We start from the raw sequence: 26,927 nt of genomic DNA on the forward strand, positions 1-26,927 counted from the left end.
TCGAGTTATTGAGAGTCAGTTGTCTCCCAGCACTGCTCACCGCGAAATAATCAACAGCCAATTAGCCCAACCACACATGTTGCTCAAAGAGCATTTTTGCAGGAAACAGAACAAATTTATGGTGATGGTTTAATGCGACATAAGGACTAAACTAAACTATTCTTGTGCACTTATGAATAACCTGCATCATGAAATGTGTGCTGACTGCTCATGAGACAGCCAGCAGTAGTACCGTATTTACTCGCGTAATAGGCGCACTCGCATAATAGGCGCACCCCTAGTTAGGGCGCGAAAAATCAGATTTTTTTATTTCCGCGCATAATAGGCGCACCCCGAACTTGGAACTGTGATCAATACTGTATTTACACGATTGCAAGGCGACGCCTCGCCACCCCCCGCTTCCCAATCTTTATTTTAACAAAGTTTTTGCTGAACTGACTACTAGTCCCTACTAGTGCTGCTGCCGTCGCAGCTGCTGCGGACCCACAGCACGTACAACGACATCGCGTAGAACAGCCGCACACAGTTTTGAGGGGTGCTCACTTTAAACGTCTGTTTGGAAAGCTTCATCTCCAGCCGGAAACGTTCCCGACTTAGGCCCGCGAAAACCTCGGCGCTTGGAGTCACGTACGAAAATTTAGGGACGCCGCAGTCGCAACTGCCGCACTTCTCGGCCACGTCGTATTTTCCGACCTGCCGCACGCTTGCCGCGTTCGAGAGCAAACTCCCAGCCATATAGCTGTTAAGGTGCTTGCCCGTCTAGCTAAAACAGCAACGCTCCGAGGCAAAGCCATAAACCACGATAACTATCGCGCTACCGCAAATCCCGGCACTTGACAGCAACAACAACAAAAAAAAAAACGAGCTGGAGATGCTGATGGCGATATAGATAGCGAAAGCTCGCGGCGGAGGAAAACGATGATGATGATGATGATGAGCTTGGCCTTGGGCGGCGTCTGGAAGCTCCTGTGCGCGTGTGTGGTCTCCGCGATCAAGCGCCCGTTGCGCGCAGCCGGAGCCGATCGCGGAGGCTTCGGCGCGTGCATTCCGAAAGTTTCGGTGTGGCCCTTACACGGACCTTTTTTTTTTTTAACATTTTCTTCGCGAAAACGGGGTGCGGCCCGTACACGAGTGCGTTTACGCGGTGTGTTCAATTTTGAAAGTCGAAAAATTTCCGGAAATTTTACCCCGCGTAATAGGCGCACCCCGAACTTTGAGCCAGATTTTCTGGAAAAAAAGTGCGCCTATTATGCGAGTAAATACGGTAATATGCGAACGGTGTACCCACAGTTTTACTGCCATTCTTTCTGCGATGTTAGGTGGCTGAATACTTTCATAGTTGGCCATTTACCTCCATTTAGAGTTTATGGTGCAGTCTGCAACAGCAGGATGTGGACAAAAAGGTTTCGCAGGGCCATGAACTATGGTACAAAAGAATGAGTGTAACAACATGCGCAGTTTGCTAGTTACATGAGTAGTCAAGCACTTTTTCCAGTAACATTGAAGAAATGAATATGCATGTAGCGCTCTACCTCGTTTTTAATCTATATCCCCCTGAGATAAAGTTGGGTATTTTGCCATCTGATGCCCTTCTTGTGCATTCGGCAGTGCTACTGTACTCCGTTTCATACATTAGATGCAATGCTGTCAATGCTAGCGCTCTTGTTTACGCTGCCTACATTCACGATCAAAAAGTAGTGCGTTTCTTGTAGTGAGCAAAAAGTAATAAATGCTTTGCCTGCAGGCTTACTACATGATACATTTGTCATGAGCTTGGTTAAATGCACTCTTATTGCTGATGACACGCTGCCGCTTATCGTGCCTTAGACCACTCGGCCACAAAACAAGCGTCAAGTAACATGCTTCCCTTTATTTTTTTTCATGCAGAATACTTCTGTACCTTTCCCATCGTTGCACCTGATGTATGAAACGGAGTATAGTCTTACATGTTGGAAATCATTTGGAAGTCACTGCTATCGACAAAACTAATTGAGGAATTGGGAGCGCGGTCAGCCAAATTGGTTGGTGCTGTCACCTGTCAGGAGTCTGAACTTGTTTAACAAGCCTCTGAATGGTGTTTCTGCTACTTGTTTGGGCTCTTAATACCAGATGGCACTGGCGACTGATTTGGCTGGCGAAGTTCGCTCTTCTAAAGCGGGGTTCATTCACAACGATCATTTGCCATTGATTTCAGGTTTTTCAACAGAGTATTCGTGTTGAATTCACTTCTTGAGCATTGCATGCTGCAAAATGTTATTTCTGTGCAAGATTTTTATACAGTAAGGCTGGAAGCACATTCTCAGGGATGTTTTTGGTGTTGGAGGCTTATTCAAGTCTGTGTTCTAATAATTAACAGGAATAAAGCTAATAAAGAATGCCATGTACACAGTCAATCACACTTGTCTAGAGCACTGGAAAGGTGCCGTTCGGGGGGAATGAAGAGAAATTATGAAGCAGGTATTGACTGTCGTTTATAATGCTTGCTCTGGAGAGCAGCTGAATAGAGGCGTCAACGCACAGGCACCAGCGCCTTAGCCCCAGCAAAGCAGCTGCGAAAAGATTTCAGTTCATTTTCTCCCCTGCACGCTGTCTGAGCACTCTAAACAAGTGTGATCGACTCTGTACAGGGATATTTGCTACATGTGGCAATGTCTGCGAATGTACTCTTGATAAGCTGTGGACCACAAAAGTTGCTCTGCAGTTGGGTGTACCCAAACATGGCTGCTATTTTTGCAAAATTCGATAACGTGGCAGCATATCTGAAACATACATTCTTTCCATGTCAGCATAGGTATATATTGCAGCATTGCCCAGGCACATAAAACAAGGTTTCAGGGAGACCTTATATCTTGCTGATGAGAAGTACCTTTCTTTTTTATCAACAAGGTTGTAGTTGCACCTGGGCTTGTGTTTTAGGCCTCCCTTGTAGTCGATCCTATGTAGGAAAAGCTCTGTTCTGTGTGGGAAATTCCTTGCTCCGTGGAAGAAATTGATTGCTTCATGATGTGGATATTGTGTTGCTCATTGTTAGCTGCGTGCTTTGTTATTCCCCTCTGTGCATTTTCCTCCTTTTTTTTTTTAGTGTGCCGGCGTTTAAATCAGCAGCTCAGAGTGCCCCAGTTTAGTGCTTTGAATGTTTAATTCTCAATAATGCAAATTTCAGACAGTAATCATAATGTCTAACTTTGAGTTGTTTTGAATTCGACAGCTGGCTTGGTATGTAGTGTCTTACCATGCTGCATTTATTAAACTAGTCTCATTGGTAACCTGCTGGCGTTTACAATGTAACAACCGAAATAGTTATGCAAGACCAAAGGCATATTGAGGGGGGTAGCTATAACTGGCCTGACATTGCTCACCAAATTGTGAACATTCACAGCCCCATACAAAACACAGTTTCCTTCTCACTCAGCCTTCTTCCCTCAAGCTAATACCCTCCTTCTCCCCCCTTTTAGGAAGTACAAATGAACAAAGACTCAGTTTTACTTTGTAAGCGTGAAGCTGGTTCCGTGCCGAAACAGTTCAAATTTGCCTAATGTGACCAAATTTGATTGGACTCGTGTGCTTTGAGCTAGCCTGGTTGGGTTTGTCCGATTAAAAGTGTTCTTTCACTTAAAGGAGTAGACAGTAAATTTTTGTTGTGTGCTCTTTTTGGAATGATGCAGGAGAAATCAGTAAGCATGGATCGTGACTTGGAATTCGATGTAGCCATGTAAATAATTGATAATTCAACTTTTTTTCATGTTGTTTTCGTTTCAAGAGCCGAACAATGCCTTTGATGTCGCAAATGAGTTGAGACAACTTTGAGTTCAAGTGAAGCATATAGAAATTGCAAATGATAGCTGTTTGTTCATTTGGAGAAGGTTGGAGTAAAACGTGGAGTGAATTAAAGTAACTAAGCAGTTTTTGTGTGGCTCACATGACCTCAACGTTTTGTCAGTTTGTGCGTGGAGTCATGGCCACATTTTGAGGGATGAAACCAAAACCGGAACAGCTTCAGAGAACTCATTTATAAATTATTTAACAGGCAGGCACAGGCAAATTCCATGTGGTGGGCTATGCGTACCAGTGTCTCTCGCACCATTTCAAAGAAAACAAAAGCACTGAACAAAAATTTGGTGTCCTATTCCTTTCAATCAACCCTTTTGCTTTCTTGCACAGTGTACAGTACTGTAGCACTCGATTGTAGATTGATGACTGATGAAGCTTGAGGCACAAGATATTTGGTATGTTTTAAGTGCATAGCTTAATACAGTTTTTCCGTTGTCGATGCGGGTTTCAAAAATGAACTTCAGGCATGTAACCGTTCGCACAATGTCTGAATGCACATCCAACAATTCAAGTTTTCGGTGTTTTAAACGGAAAACCTCAGGCCCAGTAGAAGTTCAGTTGATGTGAGCCTGTGGTCGAATGGCGAACTGTTCTTACTGCAAAAAGTGCACTCTCAGCCAAATGAAAAAGCACAGGACTGAGAGTCACAAACCTTTTCTCAATTTGGGTAGTGCTGTTCAAAACTTTGTTCAAAACTTTGTGTGTGGCTCACACGTGTATTATAGATAACTCGTGGGGGAGCAGTTTTCTTTTTATTATTCAACAATTAATGATGGCTGATCATCTGTCCTCTATTAATTTATTTGCTACATGCTCAGGGTTGAACGGAATTGGGGAGGCGCGTGGTTTCTAAAAAGTAAATACGAGAACATAATTGGGCAATTAATAATGTCTAAAATGGTTGCTGGTATACAGTGTTAACTAAGGTATTCTTGAAGAGGGGTTGATCTTAGATGGTTGCTGTCGCTGTGGAAAGGTGTTTCCACTTTGCTAATTTGCATTGTAGGATTGAATAAAAGAACCATTTGCTACTGTGACTATTTGACTATTTGGTTATGATTAGAAAGTATTAAACTAAATTAATTATTTTGTGCTATTTTTAATGAGTAAATGAGGTAGTCTTGATATTGGTCCTAAACAGGTGCAGCATATTTTTATTTTGGGGCGAGTTAACATTTTATGTAATGGGAATTTTAGGGATGCAGGTGCTTAGCAACGTTGCACCAAATTTATCCCAACATGTGGCTAGCATTGTTAATCATGTAATTAATGTGAACACTCTATGGGATGATGAGACGTATGCTAGAGGAATGTTAAATGTTATTGAGGCAGCATTGTATATAAGCAGTGGCGCTCTGTTTTCGATGCACTGTGCTGGCAGAGTGGTTTGCTTTACAAGGCTACTGGAGCACTCTGTGAAGAACATCTCAGCCAAGCTACACGGTCTTTGGTACAGTCGTCTAGCCTATTCACCTGACCACTGGCCTCAAGCTATGATTAGCATGACATGTTCTTGCGAGTGGTCCGTTAAGGACGGAGCCACATCATTTTTGGGCATGTAGGTATGCAGAGAGGGCCCTGTTTTGCTATGGACGATGAGGCAGTGATAATAGGGGATATTCAAAATTTCGCAAGTGCGCTTTCCCACATAACTGTGTTGCCCCAAACAAGATGGCTGACTTCTCTATAAAGGAACTACGTGGGCTACAGGACAGGCGCTAAAGGTGTGGATAGAATGTAAGAAACGTATTTTGGAAGAATCAAACAAAAAACCAGTCTTTCTTGCTTTGTTTCAGCTGGAAACGCATGGTCAGCCATCTTGTTTGGGACAACTTGTTAGGCGGGAAAGCGCACTTGCGGAATTTTGAATATCCCCTATTGTGCACATTTGGCACACGTTTACTCTGAAGGAAGAGTTAGGGAATGCTTGAACAGACCCAAGCAAACACAGCTGTAGACAGTAGTTTTGTCTTGCTTGAGGTAAAACTTTTACATAGCTGTTTTTTTTTTTTAGAACAGTGCTCCATTGGCCCTTGTAATATGTCCTCACCCCTCCCCCTTTTTTTCTCTCTTTTGATGCCAAATGTAGTAATTTAGTGCCACCCATAGTGAGTGCTGTCCTGCAGTGCATTATTTGTGCTTTGAGAACTTCCTTAAAATAGGGTGAGGAGAGTACAAAAGTAAAAGCAGCGCTGGGGTTGGCTCACTAGAACGTTACTAAGTAGTTGGGTCGGGGGACTGAGTACTCAAGGACATACCCTGTGTTCTTGTCTGGTCCAGGCAAGCTTTGATCTGTGTGGGCATTCGAATGGGTAATCTCTTTGGAGCAGGGATTTAGAATAGGCACTGCTGTGTGACTACTTTCCCAGTGATGAAGGCAATATGGGAGTTTCTTCTCTTGAGGGATTCAGCGTTACTTGGGCACAGCTAGACAGTTGAGGCAGTTTAGGAGAGCATGAAGTCTGGCTAGTGAGTTCTGTGTTATGTAGCACGGCCTTAACATCTGTTGCTGTAAAGCGGAGGTGACCAGTCATAAAATAAAGCAATATGGGGTGATTGATTAGGCTTAAGTTGTGTTACCAGCGGCTATGGTGATAGCGCGCACTCGGACAGTTTACATGCCCTTGCCTCATGAGAGCGCTGACATGTCTGGGATTTTAAACATGCATGAGCAATGGTGTTGTTTTCGCTGACGTGTGGTTGCAGAATAATAAATCAGGTCCCTCGGACAACTTAGCTTTTCATGTGACCTGAACATACAGCTAATTTGCACGTGCATCATGGCAGCTAACTTTCAAATTCCCTTTCACTGGGTGTAGGGAAACAGCTCAGCCAAGATGCACTCGTTTTGAACACTTTTGCTGTCATGCACATGTGCGGATATTGAAGTGGAAAGAAGCAAGTAATGGTCGCGTTTATTTCATGAACCCAGCACATTATGTGATCTGCCCGTTGGCGACTTTTACTGTTTTTTTTGGCAAACATCTGTGTAGTTTTACCACATAAAATAGCATTTGATAGACTAGAACTTGTGACATAAGAGGTTGCTTGCTTCTTACACTTATCTCTTGCGTACACTATTCCTTGTTTACACCACACAAGCAAAGCTAATGGCATTATATTTGGAGCCAGTGCCATGTGGCCAAATTCATTGCCTTTAGATGCTAGCTGGCGAGCCAGATCAGCTTAACGATTATTAGACAAATTTTGAATTGGATGTGTTGGCCAACACACACTAAATAATCGGTACCAAGTTGAAGGCGGCACTTTCTTTACAAGTAAGCATTTGGTCAGAAAGTTGCTCGCAGTGCCATACAATTTCCGGTGCTTATTGAGCATATTGGCCATAACGAGCCGTGTTTCAGGATCAGACAGGCTCTGAGTTATTGGGTTCAGTAAGGTTATGAGGTCTATTGGCTTCAAATGTAATGGGCCTACAGTCAGGGCATGCGTGTTTAGCGCCTCTAACTTTGGTTGTGTGACGTGGACAGCTGGCGTCCCACAGGCGCTGAGCAGAGTTGTCACTGCTCTCTCCCTCCACTCGTGTGTGTTTCTGCAGAAGGAGTCTCAGGTGTGTCAGCAGGCACGAACCCTGGAGCGGGACTTTGACGCCCTGGTCCAGCAGTTCTTGCCCGAGCACTACGCCGACTTACGAGACGCCCAGCCCGACCCGCAGCCAGGCTATGACTCGGACCCCGAGCGCCGCAAGAAGCCTCGCACTGCCTCCACTTCCTCCTCGCCCCCCGAGCAGACCATGGTCATCTCCTGGTGGGTGCCTCCGCCCTTTCTGAATGCACCCTCTCCTGTGCATCCTCCATCCACCACCCAGCGCTTGCGGACTGCTCTTACTTTCCACACTGCGGCTTGGGAACTTTTGCAAAGCATCATATCTTTTTGTTTTTGTAAGGAAAAAAAAGCGCTTTCTAAACATGAATTTGCGTATCTCAAGTGTTCCCTGATACCGAATGAAACTCCAAAACTGCCCTTGTGGAATGTTAGATTGGGTGGTCAATATAAGGAAGGGGACACGTCAGGGGCCATTGCAATCTATCCTCTGTAGAAGGCAGTCCACACATCTAGCACGCAGTAGCATAAGTTTTTACCTCAGCTAATTGTGTGAGCAATATTTTAGCCTGGCAAACAAGACGTGATTACCCTTGTTAACGCGTAGTGCCAAGAAAAAAGATTTCAATTTATTAAGCAGTTTGAAAAAAAAATTTGAAGAGCTCTTTGGAAAACATACTTGCCATGGCACACGTAGATAACAGTCCGAGAATGTTCATAACACTACACTGCGTTGCCCTACAGTCTAAGGACACAGCACCACATGAGTTGATTGACGTTGTTGTGGAGGGTGTGGCAAAGCACCAGCAGATGGCTTCACTGACGTCACAGTGGTCACCATGCTGACAAACCAGGATGTGCATGGCAGAAATCTGCACATTTGTCGAATCCATCTAATCGCCCGCTCTGGCCTGCACTGTGGGTGGCACGCCATCGTGGCACCCGTGATGTCAGATGCAAGCCATCTATTTATTTATTTATACAAATACCTCACAGGTTCCACACTTGGAACATTGTGTGAGGGGAGGGGTTACAATATTTAGCAGACAAAAGATGGTACAAAGTGGAAAGAACAAAAGTAAACAATATTAAATACATTGGACTGCAAACAATTATTACACCGTACTTGAAAAAAACCGTAATATATTGACACAGAGGAAAAAACAGCAAACAAATAGCGGCACTGCATGGATTTGACAACACATACGAACACAATTTATGTACAATATCATGGATGCATGAAGGACTTGCATAAAATTGTATGCAAGTGTTAGCAGGAAATCATGCAGCAAATTTCCATAAATTTCAGGAAAATCATCACATCATCATGTGAAAAGTAAGTATATCTGATGGTTACAGCTCTGACGAGCTCAAAGCGCTAATGTGCCATGTACGTGGCACTTTTGTTAGGCTGAATATTCGGTTAAGGGTAAGACAAGGACGAGGGCTTGTTATAGACAGCAAGAATTTGGCTGATTAATGCGATCTTAAGGAGTCGAGCTTCCACTTCAAGGCTATTTCACTTACTTGCTGCAACTGCATAGAAACATCCACAAGAGTCTTAGAGTAGGGGTGTACAAATAGTACTTTTTCATGGCTGAATCAAATACAGATGGTGTAGCTAGAAACAAAATCTTATTTTGACAAAACAATTAATTGTGTGAAATGGTGAAGTGCTAATGGTGGTGCTGTGATATGGCTCTATAGACCGTTGCATCTTTTGAGGGAGTTGTTGAAACGCCTCCTGTCTGGACTGTCGCAAGCAGGCTTCGCTGCCGCTTCCATCCTGCTAATGTGAAGTGCACATGACAGTCAAAGGAGCGTTACAGCGATACCCAGGAAGCCCTTTTTGCAAAGAGCTATAATCGATTTAGTTATAGCTGTAGCTGTCAAAACATGCAACACTGATCTCCATTAGGGGGTACTGAAAAACTAGCCAGTATATTAATGTGACAACATTAGACGTCCCATCAGGGGGAAAAAGTGGCGCCAGCCCATCACGTAATTCCCCGGACCGGAAGAGATGTCAACCGAACCGGAAATGGCAACTATACGTTTTGATCAACAGCAATGCTTTTGCATTGCCAGTGCATAATGTAGTTAGTAGAGGCGTGCAAATATCTGAAATTTCAAATACAGATTGAGTATGTTTGTTATTTGGTTCATATTCGTATTCGTGCAATTGATATTCGAGAATTTCCTAATGTTCGGCAGTGGTCGAATGCAGAGCCTTTACCAGTCTTTTCGATGTGACAAAATTTTCCCTCGATGGAACATTCTTTTTTAGTCACTTTTGCTAGAGTATATATAGCTGATGTAAACAACTGAACACATCACATTAACAAATATTTCCTTGTGCACACTTTTAGAATTCCAACCTGGGGTTCAAGCTACATCTGAAATGCCAGGCTCAGAGTCCGAGTAATAATCCCTACCTTGCAGACCTAACCACGCTCGCTGCATTCATTGTCATCTAAAAGTTTAGGGTATTTGCAGTCTGCATCCCCCCTCAGTTCCAAAAAGCAGCGCATTAATTTCAGCACCCCTGAGACTTCAGTCATCTGGTGATGCCATGGTTGTGTTCAAAAGAAGTGGTGTTAAAAGAATTTTTTTCCTGCAATATATTTGCGAGACTAGTGAGCAGCTAGTGTCGTCAGGCATGAAAACTTTAATTAGCAGCCTAGCATCAGGCGCCACTTGGATCCATATTTAAAGCAAATATTGTAAAGCTAGGGTGGCGAGTCGCCGTATTTGGAAGCAAATGGGTTAAACTATTTGGGAAAAAAATGACGTTACCCTGTTTATCTTTGGCTGGTCATATTTTTTTTTTTCATACTAAACAGATATGCGATATTTAATTCGACATTCAGAGGCATTTTTTCTTCGTACTCGTATTCAGTTATTATTTGAAAATTCCAATATTCGCACACCCCCAGAGTGATTAGGTGTCCCTGTGAATTTTAACTTTACAGCCGTCGTGTTATAGGTACAGGAAAATTACTCTGTGCTATACTCACAACAAAAGTGAATTAACTAGAGCCACATCTTAGTAGACGAGAGGGGCGAGAGCTATGTATGAGCAAGTCCTCTGAGTTTGAATGTCAGGGCAAGCTTTGCTAAGCCTAACGAGCCCTGCCGTGTCATGCAAAGTTGGAGGATGTGTGTATGAGCAGCACGAGCGCTGCCATGCGACTGCATTGCATCATGGTGCTGAACACTCTATTTATTTATTTATTTGAACATACTGCAGGCCCTTTTCGGGCCCATGCAGGAGTGTTTACAATGCATCATTGATCAAACAGAGTAAAAACAAAAATTCAAAAATACAGAGATGTTCTCTGACCCAAACACAAAAAGATTAGGAGAGAATTAAACAGAAAAGTCAATTTTTTCGATATAATTAAGAAATAGTTCCACGGACGTACACTTCGGCACATGCGCGTCCGTGCTGGTGATGAGGCTGGACGGCCACAGAACAACCTGTACGACAAAAACGAAGTGTTTGAGCATTGGTATCCGGTCGGTGCCACCAAGTCCGGCGTCATCCGATCGCAAAAACGTGCTGTCTGCCTTCAGAGTGGACTGTTTTTGAAATAATAATAAGGAGAACTGTGGTGTGTCTTTCTTGAACTTCGCACCAATTATTCGAAAAGTATTCAGAAACTTCACAGCATACCCAATTCATTTTGAATAATTTTGAACATGGATTATCAGATTCATTCAGCAAATTGAATATGAGAATATTTTATTTGCTATTCAAAACTTTTGAATGTTTTTTGCACACCCCTATTGAAGAGATAACAATGCAGTTGTTGCTGAATGCTGTCATATACCTCGGTGATTGCACAACTTGTGTGCGTAAATAATTTTTGTGCTCACCAACAGCATGCATGGGCATTTGTGCTAATTCCAAAAGTAATGCCAAAATAATCATGGTCTATCAGAATGAATCTGAAATAAACTTTGGATACACAGGACTATCAAAACAGGAATTTTAATACGTACTGGTATTAGGAAGTGTATGAAGTGCATGTTGTGGTAGCACCCCACACAAAGACGGGCACGCTGGCAGCAAAATGCCTCGTTCTGATGGCTCTTGCTCTAACCTTTGCCCATCTGCCGTGAGCTTCTAGTTGATTTGCAAGGAAATGATGTTACTGAATGCAGTATGCGCATGGCGGACCTGGTGCAATCAATTTATATTGCGGTTGGGAGAGGAGCAAAGGTCGTTGCAGCTTCAAAGTGGTAGAAACAATTTCAGTTTTAGTGAAGATCATGCCAAGTGCGACAGCATTAGCATGAAGTAAAATAGGGCTTATGGTCTGTTAGTTCTCTGCAAACTTCACTGAGGGAGCAAATGGAGAAGTCAGCAGTGGCTGCTGGCATTTCCATTCATTTACTTACTATATACCCACATGACTATTTGCACCAAATATAAGTGTGCTGTGAAATGATGTGCTGTGTACGAGTATTTGGCCACTGTGGTTTTTCCTTGCATTCTTATTTTCTTTGTGTCTGCTTTGTATCTGTTGCAGATGACATACTGAAGCCGAAGACGTAGAAATGAATACTGTGAGGCTTCCATGCAAGCTTTCCAAAGCCCCCGCACCGCTCTGTCTGCATCGAGAGGTGGCAATTTCTTCCTTGACCCACGCGAGACCCCACCCGCCTTCTGTGGACAAGACTGTTCTATTTATTGTTCTTCTCGTACCACAGAGCAGCCCATTCTCTGAAAAGACTGTATGCCAGCCCCTATGTGCATGTATCAAGTTGTTCCTCCCCCCCCCCTCCCCTCCCCCCTATCTATGTGTATGTTTGTGTCTGGTGCGACGTCTGCATTTCTTTTCAGGGTTAAGACTGACATAAAGAGAAAAAAAATTCCTGTTAAACACTCTGGTGTTTTGTGTGACTTGATGCGTTTCTGGTCTAGTGTGGTGGCTATGTCGGCAGAATTGCCAGTATTGAGATGCTTCTGGTGCAAGAGGTAGGTTAGTCTTATACCCGTGCCACACGAACAGATTTAATGCCATTAAGTGCTTACTGCCTTAAGTTTTAATGACATTCGTGCGGTGCCACACGCATAAATTTAATGGCATTAGCCTTACTGCCATTCGCGACCTACTGAGTTCGCCACAACTCATTCGCCCGTGCAATGTGTACTCTCGTTCCCATTCCACACGCAGAAAAGCATGCAGCTTTGTCAGTTACAACTGCCTAGCCCACTATAAAATGGTTAATTCTTAACTTTCAGCCAGATGAGGCACCTAAACCGCATTTTCGATGCAAAGAGCGCCATTTTAACCAGCCTTATTGACTGGTGCTCTCGACTTATGTGCTGACATGCGAGTTTATGGCTACTTTTTCGACTTGTAAAGCAGGAACAGCCGTATTTTCTGGAAAATTGTTTTTACATTACATTTGAACATCATTCCCGATATATTCTGCTCATTAGGAATGTTTATATTACGATGAAACTTTTGACTACCTTGCAAGCGTTATCGTCACTTTCGATAATGGCATTTAAAGTGGACGTGTAGCACCAACTCCGAAAATAATGGCATTAACAAACTTAAGGCCTTAAGCATTTACTGCCATTTCTTGTGCACGTGTGGCACGGGTATTAGGCTAGCAAGGTGGGGTGAGCAGACTTTTAAGTTCTCTCTCCCCCACCTAGTTTCTGGCCATGTCCCTGGACATAGTAATACGTATTAGTAGGAGGCTGTATGAATTTTACTTATTCAAAACCAGGTCGAATACGAATAGTGTAGATCTACTACTGAATCAAGTATGTATAGTGATAAAACGAAATCAGAAACCAAATATTTCACAAATAGTTGCACAAGTAGTGAGTATTTGTTAATCGCCGCTGCGGTGACTGGGTGGCACCCTGCTGCTGGCCCAAAAGACGCAGGTTCAGTTCCGGTTACGGCGGTCTATTTCGATGAAGGCGTAGTTCTAGAGGCTCGTGCACTGTGCGATGTCTGCACGTTAAAGAACCTCAAGGGGTTGAAATTTCCGCAGCCCTTCACTGCGGCGTCCCTCATAGCCCGAGTCGCTTTGGGACATCAAACCCCCATAAACCGAATCAACCAAAACGGTTAATCGTGTGAAGCAGCTAACTGCTAGTGGAAACGCTGTGGTATGGAGCTATAACTTGTTGAGTTATAGCCATAGCTGCAAAAAGGTGCAACAGTGATCACTACTAGTGTATACAACATGAAGTCAGCATAATAACTTCACGACTGTCATGTTATATCTATAAGAAAGTTACCTTTTGCTAGTGACAATGACAGTGCATGAACTAGTTCAACATCTCGCTAAATGAGAGAGGCTGAAGGTGCGTTTGAGTCATGGCCTCAGAGTTGGGCTAAAGCCCCTCAAACTTCGTGAAGTAGTAATGCCGACCTTTGAAGAATGCCGCCCCGCAGTCGCCCTTCCACCTTTTAGTCTCCTCCACGCTGGGTGTCACCATCCTGCGCCTCCCTAGGCTTGCGTAGGACGCCATTTTTAATGCATTTCTGATGCATTTTTGACCCTCTGCATCAAAACGAGAGGAGGAAGCAGAGGAGGGAAAGGAAAGTCCTTACATGCCATGCAAAACTTAACATAATGGTTCTGCTAAGGTGATGACAGTTGGTGCGCAGATCATGCAACACAGACTAATCTTGACGAGGTAGCAGAGATTCTAGGTCTGTACCTGGCCTTTGAAGTAGTGGAGCAATTCCTGACAACGTACACCCACACTACTTAATCTAATGATCGCACTGTCTCACTGTGCTGCTGGCTTCTACACTTACTTCAAGAAGTATACACACCTAACTTAGGTGGCACGTTTTCTTCTCCGTCATGATGAGGAAAACACTACTATGCATGAATCGTGTGGCATTCGCCTACTACCTCTGAAGCCAGCCTTACTCAAGAGCCGTAATAACTTATGCAGAACCATCATTATATTGCAGTTTTTCATGTGTCACATGGCCTATAACCAATCTTTGATGTCGCAGCTATCATTCAGCTGTTGAAACCGAAACAGCACGAGAAAGAATTTCTATGAAATTATTTAGCGGTCATATGAGGATATCACATGGTAATCCGTGCATAATAATGCCTTACACCTCATTACAAAAAAGAAAACATGCACCCAAAAGTTAGGTGTCTATACACATTTAAATCTCTCTTGTATCTTGTATTTAGCAGCCAGCAGACTATGGTGAAAGATGCTTATCTTTCACGGTTTAAACCAAATTTTATAAAACAAATTCAGCGTATGCTTGTTATTTTCTGTGTATTTTGTATATCCGGTTTTAGCCGAAAAACACCAATAAACATTCTCCGGTATGCCACCTAGCATATAATAAAATTTTTTGTGAGAACGAACGTGAGCACAGTTGAACGTGTTGATTCCCGTCAGTTTGTAGTGTATTTGAGTAGTGTTTTTTTTTTTTCTAAGACGCAAGACAGCAGTTCGAATCCCCTTCATTAAAATGAACCTTTGGTCATTTTTTTTCAGCAGGCAAGAATTAACTCCCTAGCAAACATGGGAGAGTCAGGCTCGTCATAAGCCGACTGTCATTTCTGGCTCTCAAGTCCAGCTTGTATGTTTTAATAGCAGAAAAGAAAAACAGTCGACATTTTGGGGCCCGTACAGGTACCTTGTTCTTGCAATGGCAGCGGATGGACGAAGGTGGTGACTTATGTACGGTGCAGGTGGCGTAATGAGCATGCGTAAATCTCGGGAATATTACCCCGCATTCGGTTCAAAGCATGTGGTGTAGTTTGGATGTGAAGTGATCCTAGAAGTAGGCGGGACGATAAATACTTCTCCGTCTCTATGACTGAGGTGTCGCAATTGATGGCATGTGATACAGTTTTCTGGCGCTCTGTTGTCTGGTTCAAGGCTAGAAGGGCTCGTCCAAAGCATCTTCTTTTGATTTGCTGACAGATGGCTGCACGGGTACCAAATGACCATATCGGCAATTTCTGAAAAAATTGACCGTCAAGGGTTTAACCCATGCAAATCATAATTTTCTTTTTGGGGTGCGTTACCTTTAAGGTTGCTTTCCAATATGCTTTTGAGTCAAAGTTGCTGTTAAACACCTTACTTGTAATCAATTTTTTTTTGTCTTTTTATGGTTTTACTCCCCCCAGGGTGCAATTCCTTCAGGTTGCACTCTGAGACGCATTGGAACGAAAATCACTGTTTAAAGGGCATGGGTACAGGCAAGGAGGCGAAACTAGAAGTTTAGGCACTGTACCGTTGACAAAATGGAAATATATCCACAAGGCTTCGTTTGCTCCAAGAATGGCAGTGGGCATGGCCGAGCACCTAACTGCAGGCAGCCGACTCGATGCTAGGAAAGCTTTTTTTGTCATTAGTATGAACTTAACTTTACATGCGAAATCTTTTTTTTCCTAACTATGGCTACGAAGCCTTGAATATGGCCGAACTCATGAGCATAAGCATTAGCCGCCTCAGTGCAGGGTACTGTTTTACAGCATCACAGCTCTCGCGAAGAGCTGCCAGAAGCTACAGCGTTATGTGCAATGCTCTCCATCACTCACTTACTGGGTCTCAAAACAAAAGAGGCTGTCCACAGCGTGCCCTCCTGTGGTGGTTTTTAGCGTTAAGGGCCCCGTTAAGGGCCCAGCGGCTGGCCATGAGCGAGAAATCCCAGAAGCATTAATAAATAAAAGTCTTTCGGGTAGTACCTTCGATTAGTCTACAAGGTTTTAACTGATCTAACCACAGAATGTTCCAGATGATGTAATACAATTCAGTGTTTCGAGCAGCACAAACCTACTAGTAAAGTTAGAGAGCTTGCCGCAGGAATTCGAAATGGCGACCTATAATCGGGGCTGCTGGTGTCCACCGAGATGTGCGAGACAGTTACTGCAACTTCCTTTCCTCAAATCCAATTTGCATTTCCTTCAAAACGGCACCGCTGTCTCTCTCTCTCTCCATTCACTTCCACCTACCTCCCCTTCCTTACGGCGGGGCGGGGTTCCAGTGTATATCGAGATGCGAGAGAATTGCTCAGCCATTTCCTCTCGTCAAAAATGTGCTGCGTTCAAAGCTGTTTCCAATGGGCAAGGCGTCGCGCTGAACAGGCAATAGCGTTCCATGGACTACCTGGCAGCGCTGCAACACACTGTCGCGTTCCACTCCTTAAGCGTCTTCCAATTTTTTATCAGGCTCTCAACGATATTGTAAGCATCAGTGCTACCTTTTCCGAAGAGCACACTGATGCTGTTGGAGCAAGGAGCCAAAAGCTCGAGGCACTTGTCTTAACTCTAGAATATATGTGAAGACTACAGAAAATGGCCTTTCAGTTCACTTGTTACTTGAAGTTAGGAAGATGCTGCAGTTGTAAAAGATCCTCTTTTTGAAGAGAAAAGCATGGAAGACATGGACAACAGTGGAAACAGGACGAACACTGATAGATTCTCTCCTATTATCCATGTGTTCCACGCTGTTTCCCTTAAAATGCATCCCCAACTCGACCATCAAGCCATAATATCCTCGTGTATGAGATGCGTCCCCTCCTTGGTGTCATCCTTTTAAAAGGGTTGAATCAGGCACCAGCGTGGACAGCCTAATAAACGTGGTAGGCTAGAACACAAGAATGTAGCTCGCAGCATTTTTACAGCATTCTACTAGGTGCTCGGACAGGTTGTTTAAGAACATCCAGCGGAACAGCTAATATGACTTGCAGTTCCCAGGTAAGCCCTAGATTCACGTTCAAATTACACACCTTTGTGTAAAACAGACTTGGCGGAGGAATTTGTGTGCCGTGAATAGGCCTACAGACTCATAGTGCAAGATGAACAGAGTCTGAAGAAGCTTCAGCCAGAGGTCCAGACTTGCTATTGTGTAGGGTCAATGCTGTTGTCGCTTCTTTGGAAACGAAATACGTGCAATTAAGACTGTACTGCTCTGAGCATCTTTTAAAGGTACACTGGGGGCAATGCCGTCCAATTATTGTTCTCAGTAAAAATTGATTCTGTGGCTCTCTCAGACTATTTTGATACTTGTGCGAGGCAGCAAAAGATGTATTGGTGAGAAAATTATTTTAAAATCTTCCCGCCAGTTGGTTCAGACTCGTCTTGCCGGAAAGGACTGGTTACCACTGTTTTGATGCAAACAGTGGTGTAGTGTAGGCTCTGTATTGACAAATGGCTCAAAATCTGTTGACAAATCGGCCCATTATGGCAACACCTGTATTTCATTTTTCAGTCTTTACTAGTTTATAAATGTCCCGTTTTCAGCTAGAGTGGTCTTCTTGTGCTCAAATTGTGGCCTCCTATCAATAGAGGTCAACTTTAATTTGTCCTCGGTGTCCCTTTAACATCTCTAGCATTTCTGAAGTTAGGTGCTGTTAACACAAGAGCGATAAATCAACAGGGTCACCAAGCCTTCTACTACAACTGTGACTAGCATAAAAAATTACTCTTTGCATTGCAGTGGTACAGGAAATCTGTAACAAATGAGCTTCCTCTCCAAGCAGTGCAGTGCACTTAATCAAGCACCACCAATAAGAAGCCTCGCATTGTAGCAGTAAAGGTGAAAGTTGTGCCACATTCTATCAAAACAAGAACTGCTCAATGGATTACTTGATTTAGCTCTTGAAATGATTTATGGAAGCACAACCTAGCTGCATACTGTTGCCTGCCTTACCAAAAAGAATAGTAAAACGGTTTGGTTTAGAAGCAGTTTTTCTGAGCGACTTGCAATTAAGGGCCTAAGGAAGCAGCTCAATCTTTCTTGCATACGTGAATAAGGTTTCGTTTAGTTTGGCTTAAGGTGTTTGACGTCCCAAAGCGACTCAGGCTCCGTAAATTCCGACCACCTGGGGTTCTTTAACGTGCACCGAGATCGCACAGTACACGCGCCTTTGCCTCCATCGAAATTCGACCACCGCGGCCGGGATACAACAAAAGTAGGGCCCGCATTCCTATGCATGCAGCACTTGCAATACAGCATCGCGCATCTACACTCAAGCGGGCCACCGCGGTGACAACTGCACAGTGGTCATGGCACTAGGCTGCTGACCAGAAAGACGCGCGTTCGATCCCGGCCGTGGCGGTTTTCCGCAGTCCACTACGGCGTCCCTCATAGCCCGAGTCGCTTTGGGACGTTAAAACCCCATAAACCATGAATCTAAACGCAAGCAACATCTGCGCAATGCAACAATTCATGCAACTGACAAACGCGGTGAACCTGGTGGTGAAAAAAAGACAAATGACAACAGATCGTGCGTACCACGGTGGCAGACAGACAGTGCCGCTTTATTCTGCTCACTCAGCATCGCCAGCCTCGAGCTTCTTGAGGTAGGAAGCCTTCTTCTGGGCGACCCTGTTGCGACGCTCGGACAGAGTCATCTTGGCGCGGTTCCACCTCTTCTTGACGATGTCTGGACGCGGGGCCTTGGGCTTGGCCGACGGGTCGGCGCGGATGGCGGCGTGTGCCTTCTTGTAGATCTCTTCGATCTCGTCGGCGGTCACGCCGAGCTTGTTGTAGCGGGAGAACTGCTTCTTGTAGGCCTCCTCGTCCTCGTCAAGCAGCACCCTCATGTACTCGGCCACGTGCAGGCCGTAGATGTGGCGGCGGTGCACGTCAGCGTTGAACTCCTTGGTCTCGCTGTCGTATCCCGGGAAGCGCTTGTTGCTGTGCGGGATGTCCATGCCGCCGTCGACGGCCCCCTTCAGGCAGCCGAAGATGCGTGCGCCGGTTGTGGTGCGGGCCAGGCCCACGTCCAGGTAGCAGCGGAAGGCGCCAGGCTGCCCGTCCTCGCTTTCGACACAGTAGTCCTCGCCCGTGGCCTCCTCGCAGCCTTTGTAGACCTGGTCGAGCTTGAACTTCTGCAGCATGCGCCGAGCTAGCAGCAGGCCGGTGCAGTAGGCAGCAGGGTAGTTGGTTAGGCCTAGCTTGACACCATAGCGCGGCAACTCGTGAGCGTAGGCGGCGCACACGATCACGTCTCCCTCGATGCGAGCGTATGCAATCTGGCAGATGATGTCGCGGTTCGTGATGCGCACGATCATGCGGTACTTGGGCGAGTTGTACTTGTTCTTGTCCTGTACAACTAGTCTGCGGCGGGCATAATAGTCGGTCTTACCCTCTCGCCTTCGCTTGAACTTAACTTGAAACCTCTTGAAGTAGGCCTTGTTTTTGACAACTTTGACGAACCCCATGGTAATTGGGAAAAATGTGCCACAAGGATTACTTGTGGTCTCACCTGGCGAATAGGGTAATCAGCTCTTCGTATCGGAACACGTGGCTTTTCCGACCTGCCTCCCTCACATCGAATACCCAAAAGAACTTTTGTGCTAGCAGTAGGACGGGTATTGTGCGAGTTCCAAAAGAAACATGCATAGGGGCGCTGCTAAACTGTTATTTTTGTGACAAAAATGTATAAGTTAAATATTTCAAAATCTACTATGTTTTGATTATATTATTTTATTGTTATTAATGAAGTATATAATAATTTATTATTGCTCACAATATAACAAGTTTTTGCGCGCCATCTCTTGTTGAATATGTTAGTTGCAAACTGTGTTGTATTTATTGTTTATTTCTCAAACAACTACTCATTTTCAACCATCAATGTTTGTTCAATATTAAATATACTAGGCAATTAATGTTATTTTATTTATGAGAAAAAATCAGTGAGGTGCAGAAACCCGAAACAGGAAACGGGCAGAGCTGAACGCATTTCACAACTTCCGGCACGCGGTCGCGGCGCATGCGCTCTAGTTTTTCTCCAGTGATCTCGGTGGAGAACATGGAGACCGTGTGTTGGTTGTCATTGTCACCTCGATGGATTTCGGATTCCACCTGAACGTAGGATGTCCCGGCTGGCGGACTATTTTGTGGTAGTCGGATTCGATCATGAAAAGGAGCGTGAGTACTCGTTTCTCACTCACTCTGTGTGGCGTTGTGCTAACTGCGTCCGCGACGTGCGGTGCCGAGGGATTGAGTTCGGCCTGCTTTGCTCACAGAGCCAAACGAGCAGGCCCGCAGCTCGCCACTGTAGGCTCGGGGCACTTTCGCTTCGTAGCGCCGCTCTCGGCACAGCCTGGGTAGTTGGTTTTCTCTTCGTTTCGCCTCAAAAGAGGCGGACTTTCGGGCTTACGTTAAGTTTCGTGTGTGCGCTAGCTTTCGCGTTGCCTGCGGGGTTTGCTAACGGCTGTTGCGGGACTCTGCTGGTTCGGACCAGACCGCGCTTGGTGGGCTTGCCCCCCAAACAGAGGCGAGATTGCGGCACGCCGCGCGCAAACACAGCGTCCAGACCGAAGGGCGTGTCAGCGGTGAATGTTCTGGACAGCGTCATTCCGCGTGTGTACGCTAAGAAATCTATTCCGGGCCGCATCTGCAGCCGGAGAGTGTGACCGACTCGGCGGTAGTCGCCACACCTCTCTCGCTGCTTCGCTCCCTCATCATCGCGCACAGGTGGACTGTGCGACGTAGGACGGACGTTTTGTACCACAGTCGCGAGCCCACACAGGTCGTGCTTTCGACGTGAACCCGGCGCCGTCGCGGCGCCTCTCCGCTACCGGTACTTGGCCGGCGAAATGTCCGGGGGCGAAAAAGAATCATCCGGTATATCGCTTCTCCGACCGACCTTCAGCGGGAGGTGCGGTCTATCGCGGCGACGATCCGGGCGGACGCGTGGAGAGAAGACGTCGGAAAAAGAACAAATTCGAGCGCCGATCCACGCTCCTGAAACTCGCGTGCGCACGTAATACCAGAGCAAGTGGTGATCTTGCCGAGTGGCCTTTGCATATTTAGCCCATTGTGCGAGCCAGCTGGTCATGCGTGATTTTTTTTTCCTCCCGAGTCGGACGAGAGGTCTGGCTGCACCGCGGTCGGTCGTTGGGCAGACCTCCGGCAGACCTGTCTTTGTCTTACTTTCCTGTTCATGCGTGGTTCGCGGGCCGTGTTTTTTTTTTGTGTGTGTGTGTGTCTGTGTGTGCTTTTATATATGATTTTTTTGCTCGTTGAGAACCAGCTCGCCGCGCGTCATCACCCCTCCGATGCTTCGTCGGTTGGCCCCCCAGTAGCTGTCCCGGATCTGCCACCGCTCGACTTTTTTTTTTCACTCGCTAGCATTGTTTTAGGTCAGCCGACTCGTGTTGATGGAAGGGTTCTTTCGGTCGAGTGCCGGGAAGCCGTAACGTCTTTCCCATCGACATGTGTTTTGTGTGCCGGGACACCGCGAAGCCTCAGTGACGACGGCTTCTTTCGAGCGGCGACGCTGCAGAGGCCTTCCGTCAACTGGCTACCAGCTGTTTGTCTCGCCGGGAACGGGTTAAACTTTCGACCCTTGTCGCTGTTTTCTTTTTCCTTAAGATAGCGGCTCCTGTCGATGCATATATCGGCCAGAGTTCTGGCTCGTTGACTTGAAGTCATGCGCCTGCTTGAAGAAGATAACCCAGGGTTTGGATGGCTGCTGCGTTTACCGATAAACCGTGGAAAATTCCGTTTATCCTTGAATGTGGAAACCTGCCTTTATGCACGTACTGTAACTTCTGCCGTCAAAGAAAAAACGGAAACAAGAAATAGCCGTCGCATCAGTCGCTAGCGTTGTTGACCGTGACTGACACGTTGCTTGGAGCATCGTCAGTTGCAGAGGGCCTTGGTAAAGTGTTGTGAATTGTGAGCGTAATACACCGTGTCGGGATGTGTGAAACCACTGTGTCGATTTAGAACATCGATGAGAGCACCGAAAGCTGAGACAGTGCCTTCGGAATGTGTAGCTGTTTCACAAACGTACAGTTACATGCTTTAATTAATGGGCGAGGTTTGAATTGAATCGTTTTGTTCTACTAAGCACGTAGCTGTGGCCTTTTCGTCACTTCTGTATTGAGAACGATTGAAAAGAAAACGCGTGTATCGCCGCTAATTAGAGGGGGGAAATACAGAATACATATATCAGTAAATGCTGGGTGTGATTTCAACACAAAAGAGTTGGAAATGAATGTAATGAAAGGCATGCGCAACTAATTGATTGAGGACTGGTGAGTCACACGCAGTTCGATCCGCGGGTAATTACTGTAGTGTGGGCGGCAAGACAGAGTAGGTCCTTGCGCTGTCGACGCGATTGGACAAACTACCGTATTTTCCGGTGTATAAGACGCACCCCCCATATATGCAGGCTGTCATTGAAAAAGTTAGTATATAAGACGCACCCGTGTATAAGACGCATCCCAATTTACCCAGTTAGGCTAGTGAGGCTTAATTAAACATGCTTGTGCGACCATTGCAAAATGCACCTTACCTGTGAGAAGTTCTTAAGCACCGCTAAGTGATCGAAAAAGGCAACACTCACGCCATACCCGCCCACGTTTTAGCAAAAAAAGAACGAAGGAACTCTCCTTATGTCCATAAGAACATTTTATATTAACTTAAAACCTTCGAAGTCTTGATCTTAAGATGTGCTATCAAAAAGCACGCCCATTTCTGGAGGCGACCCAGCTCAAACATTTTCTTCGCACTATGTGCAGGCGCGGACAAAAGTAAACGGAGCACGCAACTGTCTTCGAATATTTTTCACGCGTCACCTAATTGAGATTTCCAGCAGTGGTACGCGCATGCTGGCAGCGGTGGTTGGTGGGCTTCCTTGTAGACAAACAACGCTTCTTCATTACCAATGGAGAAAGCGTGATTCCACTACGAACGCAATAGCGTGCTCCGTTTACTTATGGCCGCGCCTGTACGTACTACGTACACGGAGCAAACAAAGTTGCAAAGGGTGACTGAAAGAAACGCCGGCTTGTCTTGACAATGGCGAGAAACGCGATTGTCGCCATCTTTTGGCATTTCACATTACTTTTGCTTGGGGCCGGCGAAACGGTCGCGGGTTTATGATTCCGGAAGTCGTCATCCCCACCGTTTAATAATAAAGTTGCTCTCGGTGGTCCCCGTATTGAAGTATTCACCGTGTTAAAACCGCGTTATTGGTAGTGATGTTTTTTCGGTGAAAAAAGCTTGAACATGGACCTGAGTAATTTCTGAACTCGCAAAAAAAAAACATAAAAAGTCGCATATAGGACGCACCAGCAAGATTTTTGAAAAAAAAAAGCCGCGTCTTGTATACCGGAAAATACGGTAAACCGATAAGCAGCAGACGTGCTTTGCAGTAAAAAGAAAACATGCCGCCACATTGGTTCGGCGAGAGTTAGCCCAACGTTTGACTAATTCTTTAGCAGATGCGCATTCTTGGCTTTGTGAAGGATCACTTTTGGATTGTGAGAGGTCGCGGGTTCGAATCCGTCTTTATGCAGTCGGTATTTTTATACCTACTCCTTTGAATCTAGGAAAATAAACGACGTATTGTTTAGGAGATTGACTGAAATAAATTGGATGGAAGTTCCGGTTCGTAACGGGAGGAAGAATGCGTTCCGTACTGAGTATCCTGCAATTTGGGAAAAGAGATGGTAGACGTGCTGCTGGTGAGGCCAAATGCGGTAAGTCGCATATGTTTGTACGGACCACATCGTCACGCTAAGGTAACGCTTTGGCGTCCATTCGTTATCAAAAGCGCCTTCGCCGCTTGAGACTTGTGTGTCCTGCTTGCATATGTAGCAGGCCTCCGTCAAATTAAGAAAATGTGAAGAGTGAAGGGGCTCAAAAATGGGCCCGTAATTTCGTACCCTCATCGCGACATGCAGCGAGTGAACGAGGTCTTGTTCTGGTCGGCGTCAGCTTGAATAGAAGAAGAAAAGAAAATGTTGAATAACTGGTTCGATAATCGCTTCTAACTGCAAGTAGCACGTGCCACGCTTCTGTTTCTGAGGCAGTATGCATTCTAACTGACTGCAGCCATACGATGGCAGAAGAGCATTTCTTGTGAACTAGTTTGCATATCTCGCACCGAAGGTTTCCCATGTGTGGCTTTACGAGCTGACCTAGGCGGTGTCCAGCGAGCGACCGTTCTTTCTGCCAAACGGCACGCGGATTATTTTCAGCAGTCTCGTAATTTGTCTCCTTGATGTGATTTTTTTTTTTTTTTGCGCCGACTCAACTACCTGTTTTCGTCTTCAGACAGCGCGGCCATATTGGCTGTAATCAAAGTTGATGATTCGCGCTTGCGGTTAAGTACGCACACACTGCGCATTCAGGCGTGGGAGAAATGTAACCAAATAAATAGAGACGGGTGATAAAGCAGCAAGCCTAATAACCGTGTGCAGCCGTGAAATTTCTTTTCCGATTGTCGTCGGGAAGCATCTTGGTAGGCCTGTCCTCATCGTCGTTATCGAATCTAAGTCGAGTCTCGTTTCTTTTCGGGAACCGCCAAACATTTGTTCGTTTGTGGCGGACATTTCGTAGTGCTAAAGGGGCTGCCGTAAACGAAGCTTTGCGAAGTATGACGAAAATTTCCGCCGAATTCAACTCCCACGTCGCCTGGAGAACGATTGGAGGGGGGGGGGGGGGGTTCAAGAAGGAAATCGTGAGCAATGGGAGGGAGAAAAATTAATAACAGCAAGTTTAATGTGCCCTGCCCAGCTCGCGTTGGCTTTCTCGGCAAGAAGCCAGAATGTTGACCTGTGCTATAGATTCTGGAATAGACAGCACCGCCTAAATGCTGTGCTCTCTAGCAAATGTTAGTTTATTCCACTGTTGATCGTTTCGTGATTGCTGTTGACGTATTTTCTGCAGTCGATGCGTTTTCAGCATGTGGTTGGGGAGTTCCGCTTGCGCGTGGCATGCATTACCTTTGCGCTCGGGCAGCGGTGGTTGGAGGAGTTCAAGGTGTAGTTTCTGCGTACCAGTTATTCACTTCACCATTTGACGCCTTGTAGCATTACTCGTTGGTGCACCTCAGCCCAAATTCAGTTTCCATTTGTTCTTTATTCTTTTTATTATTCGTTGTTTTCCCCTTCTTTTACTTCCTTACTTTTCTGCGCCTCTCTCATTCCACCTTTCTATTCCCAGTTTTCTTCCCCACGCAGAAGTGGCATGTCCGCGAATTTTGCATGCCTGCCAAAAAACTGTACTTTTCAATGGTGCTCGGCTGCTGACCCGAAAGACGCGGGTTCGATCCCGGCCGCGGCGGTTGAATTTCTTTGGAGGAGAAATTCTAGAGGCCCGTGTACTGTGCGATGTCAGTGCACGTTAAAGAACCCCAGGTGGTCGAAATTTCCGGAGCCCTCCACTACGGCGTCTCTCATAGCCTTAGTTGCTTTGGGACGTTAAACCCCATAAACCAACCAACCAACTTTTCAATAAAAGGGTATCCTCTCTCTCTCTCTCCTTCTATTCGTGTAATTAACCGCAGCTTTACCTTGCGTGGAAGGTATTGCGTTTACTACTGCCCTTCGTAACCTCTCGTGGTTCGAGCGAGAAGGAAATGATGAAATCTCCTGAAGCAGCTAGAAGTAGTTCGGAATTTATATAGCTAGAAATTAAGCAGTGTCGTTTTCCTTGCTTTCTTTCGTTTCTGTTTCTTTTTTCCCTGCGGGCCTTTGTTTCGCGTATAATGATGTTGTGCATTCGACCAGCGCAGTGCAGTTGCTGGCAAGGGCTGGCGACTGTTCATCGTCACTTTTCTCATGGTTGCAGTCCTGCGCTGGTTTGCATGTTGAATCTCTACATCCGTAGCCTCGAGCAGTTCGCATAGTGCGCAAGTACGGGAACGGCGGGCGTCCGCAGGCTGCACATATGGCATGCATTGCTTTACATTGCATTGAATTGCGTAACATTTGATGTATGTGTAAATTGGTAAATTAGTTTTTGAGGAAAGGAAATGGCGCAGTATCTGTCTCACATATCTCGGCGGACACCTGAACCTCGCCGTAAGGGAAGGGAGGAAGGTAGGAGTGAAAGAAGAAAGAGAGAATGAGGTGCCGTAGTGGAGATCTCCGGAATAATTTCGACCACCTGGGGTTCTTTAACGTGCACTGACATCGCACAGCACACGGGCGCCTCTTGCGTTTCGCCTCCATCGAAACGCGGCCGCCGCGGTCGTGTTCGAACCCGGGTACTCCGGCTCGGTAGACGAGCGCCTTACCACTGAGCCACCGCGGCGGGTTGATGTATGTGTCGCCCTGCGTTTATGTGAGCCGTTTTTACACCATGCCTCGTCCCGCACTGCTTATGGGGCTTTAGCACTGCGCTCACCGCTGGGCTGTAGTGATTGTATCCTCTTCGTATGAGCGTGCAGAATAACGGCGATGATTCAGCTGACTTTCCCTTTGCAGGTGTGTGGGAGAGATGGCAAATAGCGCTCGTAATTGCGCCTCTCTCATTCCGTCATGAACGGCCCCTTATCTCGATCGCGTCGGTCTTGTGGAGAAAACACACCGGACATTCCGTATGTGTTGCGCCTCAGATGCAGTCTCTCCGTACGGGGGAAGCGGGCGCCGAGGGAGGACGTCCGAAAACCTCTCTCTCTCTCTCTGTTTTGTCCACGTATGCTTGGCCTTCCTCCAGAAGCAGCGGTGATGACGAACCTGTTAGGTTGCCCAATGCGAGGCGGAGGACAGGTTCCGGGGGCCGGGGTGACATAACGATTCTATTCCGATTCCGCGCC

The 26,927-nt window shown here is 45.8% G+C and overlaps 3 protein-coding genes and 1 long non-coding RNA gene across 15 annotated transcripts in view; 2 read left to right on the forward strand and 2 right to left on the reverse strand.

The window, feature by feature from the left end:
- The window catches only part of bon (tripartite motif-containing protein bonus), a 151,189-nt gene extending 138,903 nt beyond the window's left edge, over nucleotides 1-12,286 (forward strand). For all 10 annotated transcript variants that reach the window (XM_089565026.1, XM_089565072.1, XM_089565033.1 and 7 more), the window contains 2 exons: nucleotides 7,391-7,599; nucleotides 11,931-12,286. In XM_089565026.1, the coding sequence (XP_089421152.1) occupies nucleotides 7,391-7,599; nucleotide 11,931 (210 nt within the window). In that variant the 3' untranslated portion in view covers nucleotides 11,932-12,286. The remainder of the gene's footprint in view (nucleotides 1-7,390; nucleotides 7,600-11,930) is intronic.
- LOC149371286 (uncharacterized) lies at nucleotides 7,956-17,867 on the reverse strand. Its single transcript, XR_016286572.1, has 3 exons — nucleotides 13,801-17,867; nucleotides 10,821-10,875; nucleotides 7,956-9,181 (listed from the first exon to the last, which is right to left on the reverse strand). It is a non-coding gene; the product is annotated as an uncharacterized LOC149371286 (long non-coding RNA).
- A 778-nt stretch (nucleotides 17,868-18,645) lies between these two features.
- LOC149371287 (large ribosomal subunit protein uL18A-like) lies at nucleotides 18,646-19,716 on the reverse strand. The gene has a single exon (XM_089565101.1). It carries the CDS (start codon nucleotides 19,585-19,587, stop codon nucleotides 18,691-18,693), a length of 897 nt encoding a protein of 298 aa, XP_089421227.1. The 5' UTR covers nucleotides 19,588-19,716; the 3' UTR covers nucleotides 18,646-18,690.
- Nucleotides 19,717-20,155: 439 nt separating this feature from the next.
- The window catches only part of Sbf (SET domain binding factor), a 154,792-nt gene continuing 148,020 nt past the window's right edge, over nucleotides 20,156-26,927 (forward strand). For all 3 annotated transcript variants that reach the window (XM_089565128.1, XM_089565132.1, XM_089565138.1), the window contains exon 1: nucleotides 20,156-20,296. In XM_089565128.1, the coding sequence (XP_089421254.1) occupies nucleotides 20,242-20,296 (55 nt within the window). In that variant the 5' untranslated portion in view covers nucleotides 20,156-20,241. The remainder of the gene's footprint in view (nucleotides 20,297-26,927) is intronic.

This window comes from Amblyomma mixtum, chromosome 1 (assembly GCF_055824585.1).
Source record: "Amblyomma mixtum isolate Tamu chromosome 1, ASM5582458v1, whole genome shotgun sequence".
NCBI classification, from domain to species: domain Eukaryota; kingdom Metazoa; phylum Arthropoda; class Arachnida; order Ixodida; family Ixodidae; genus Amblyomma; species Amblyomma mixtum.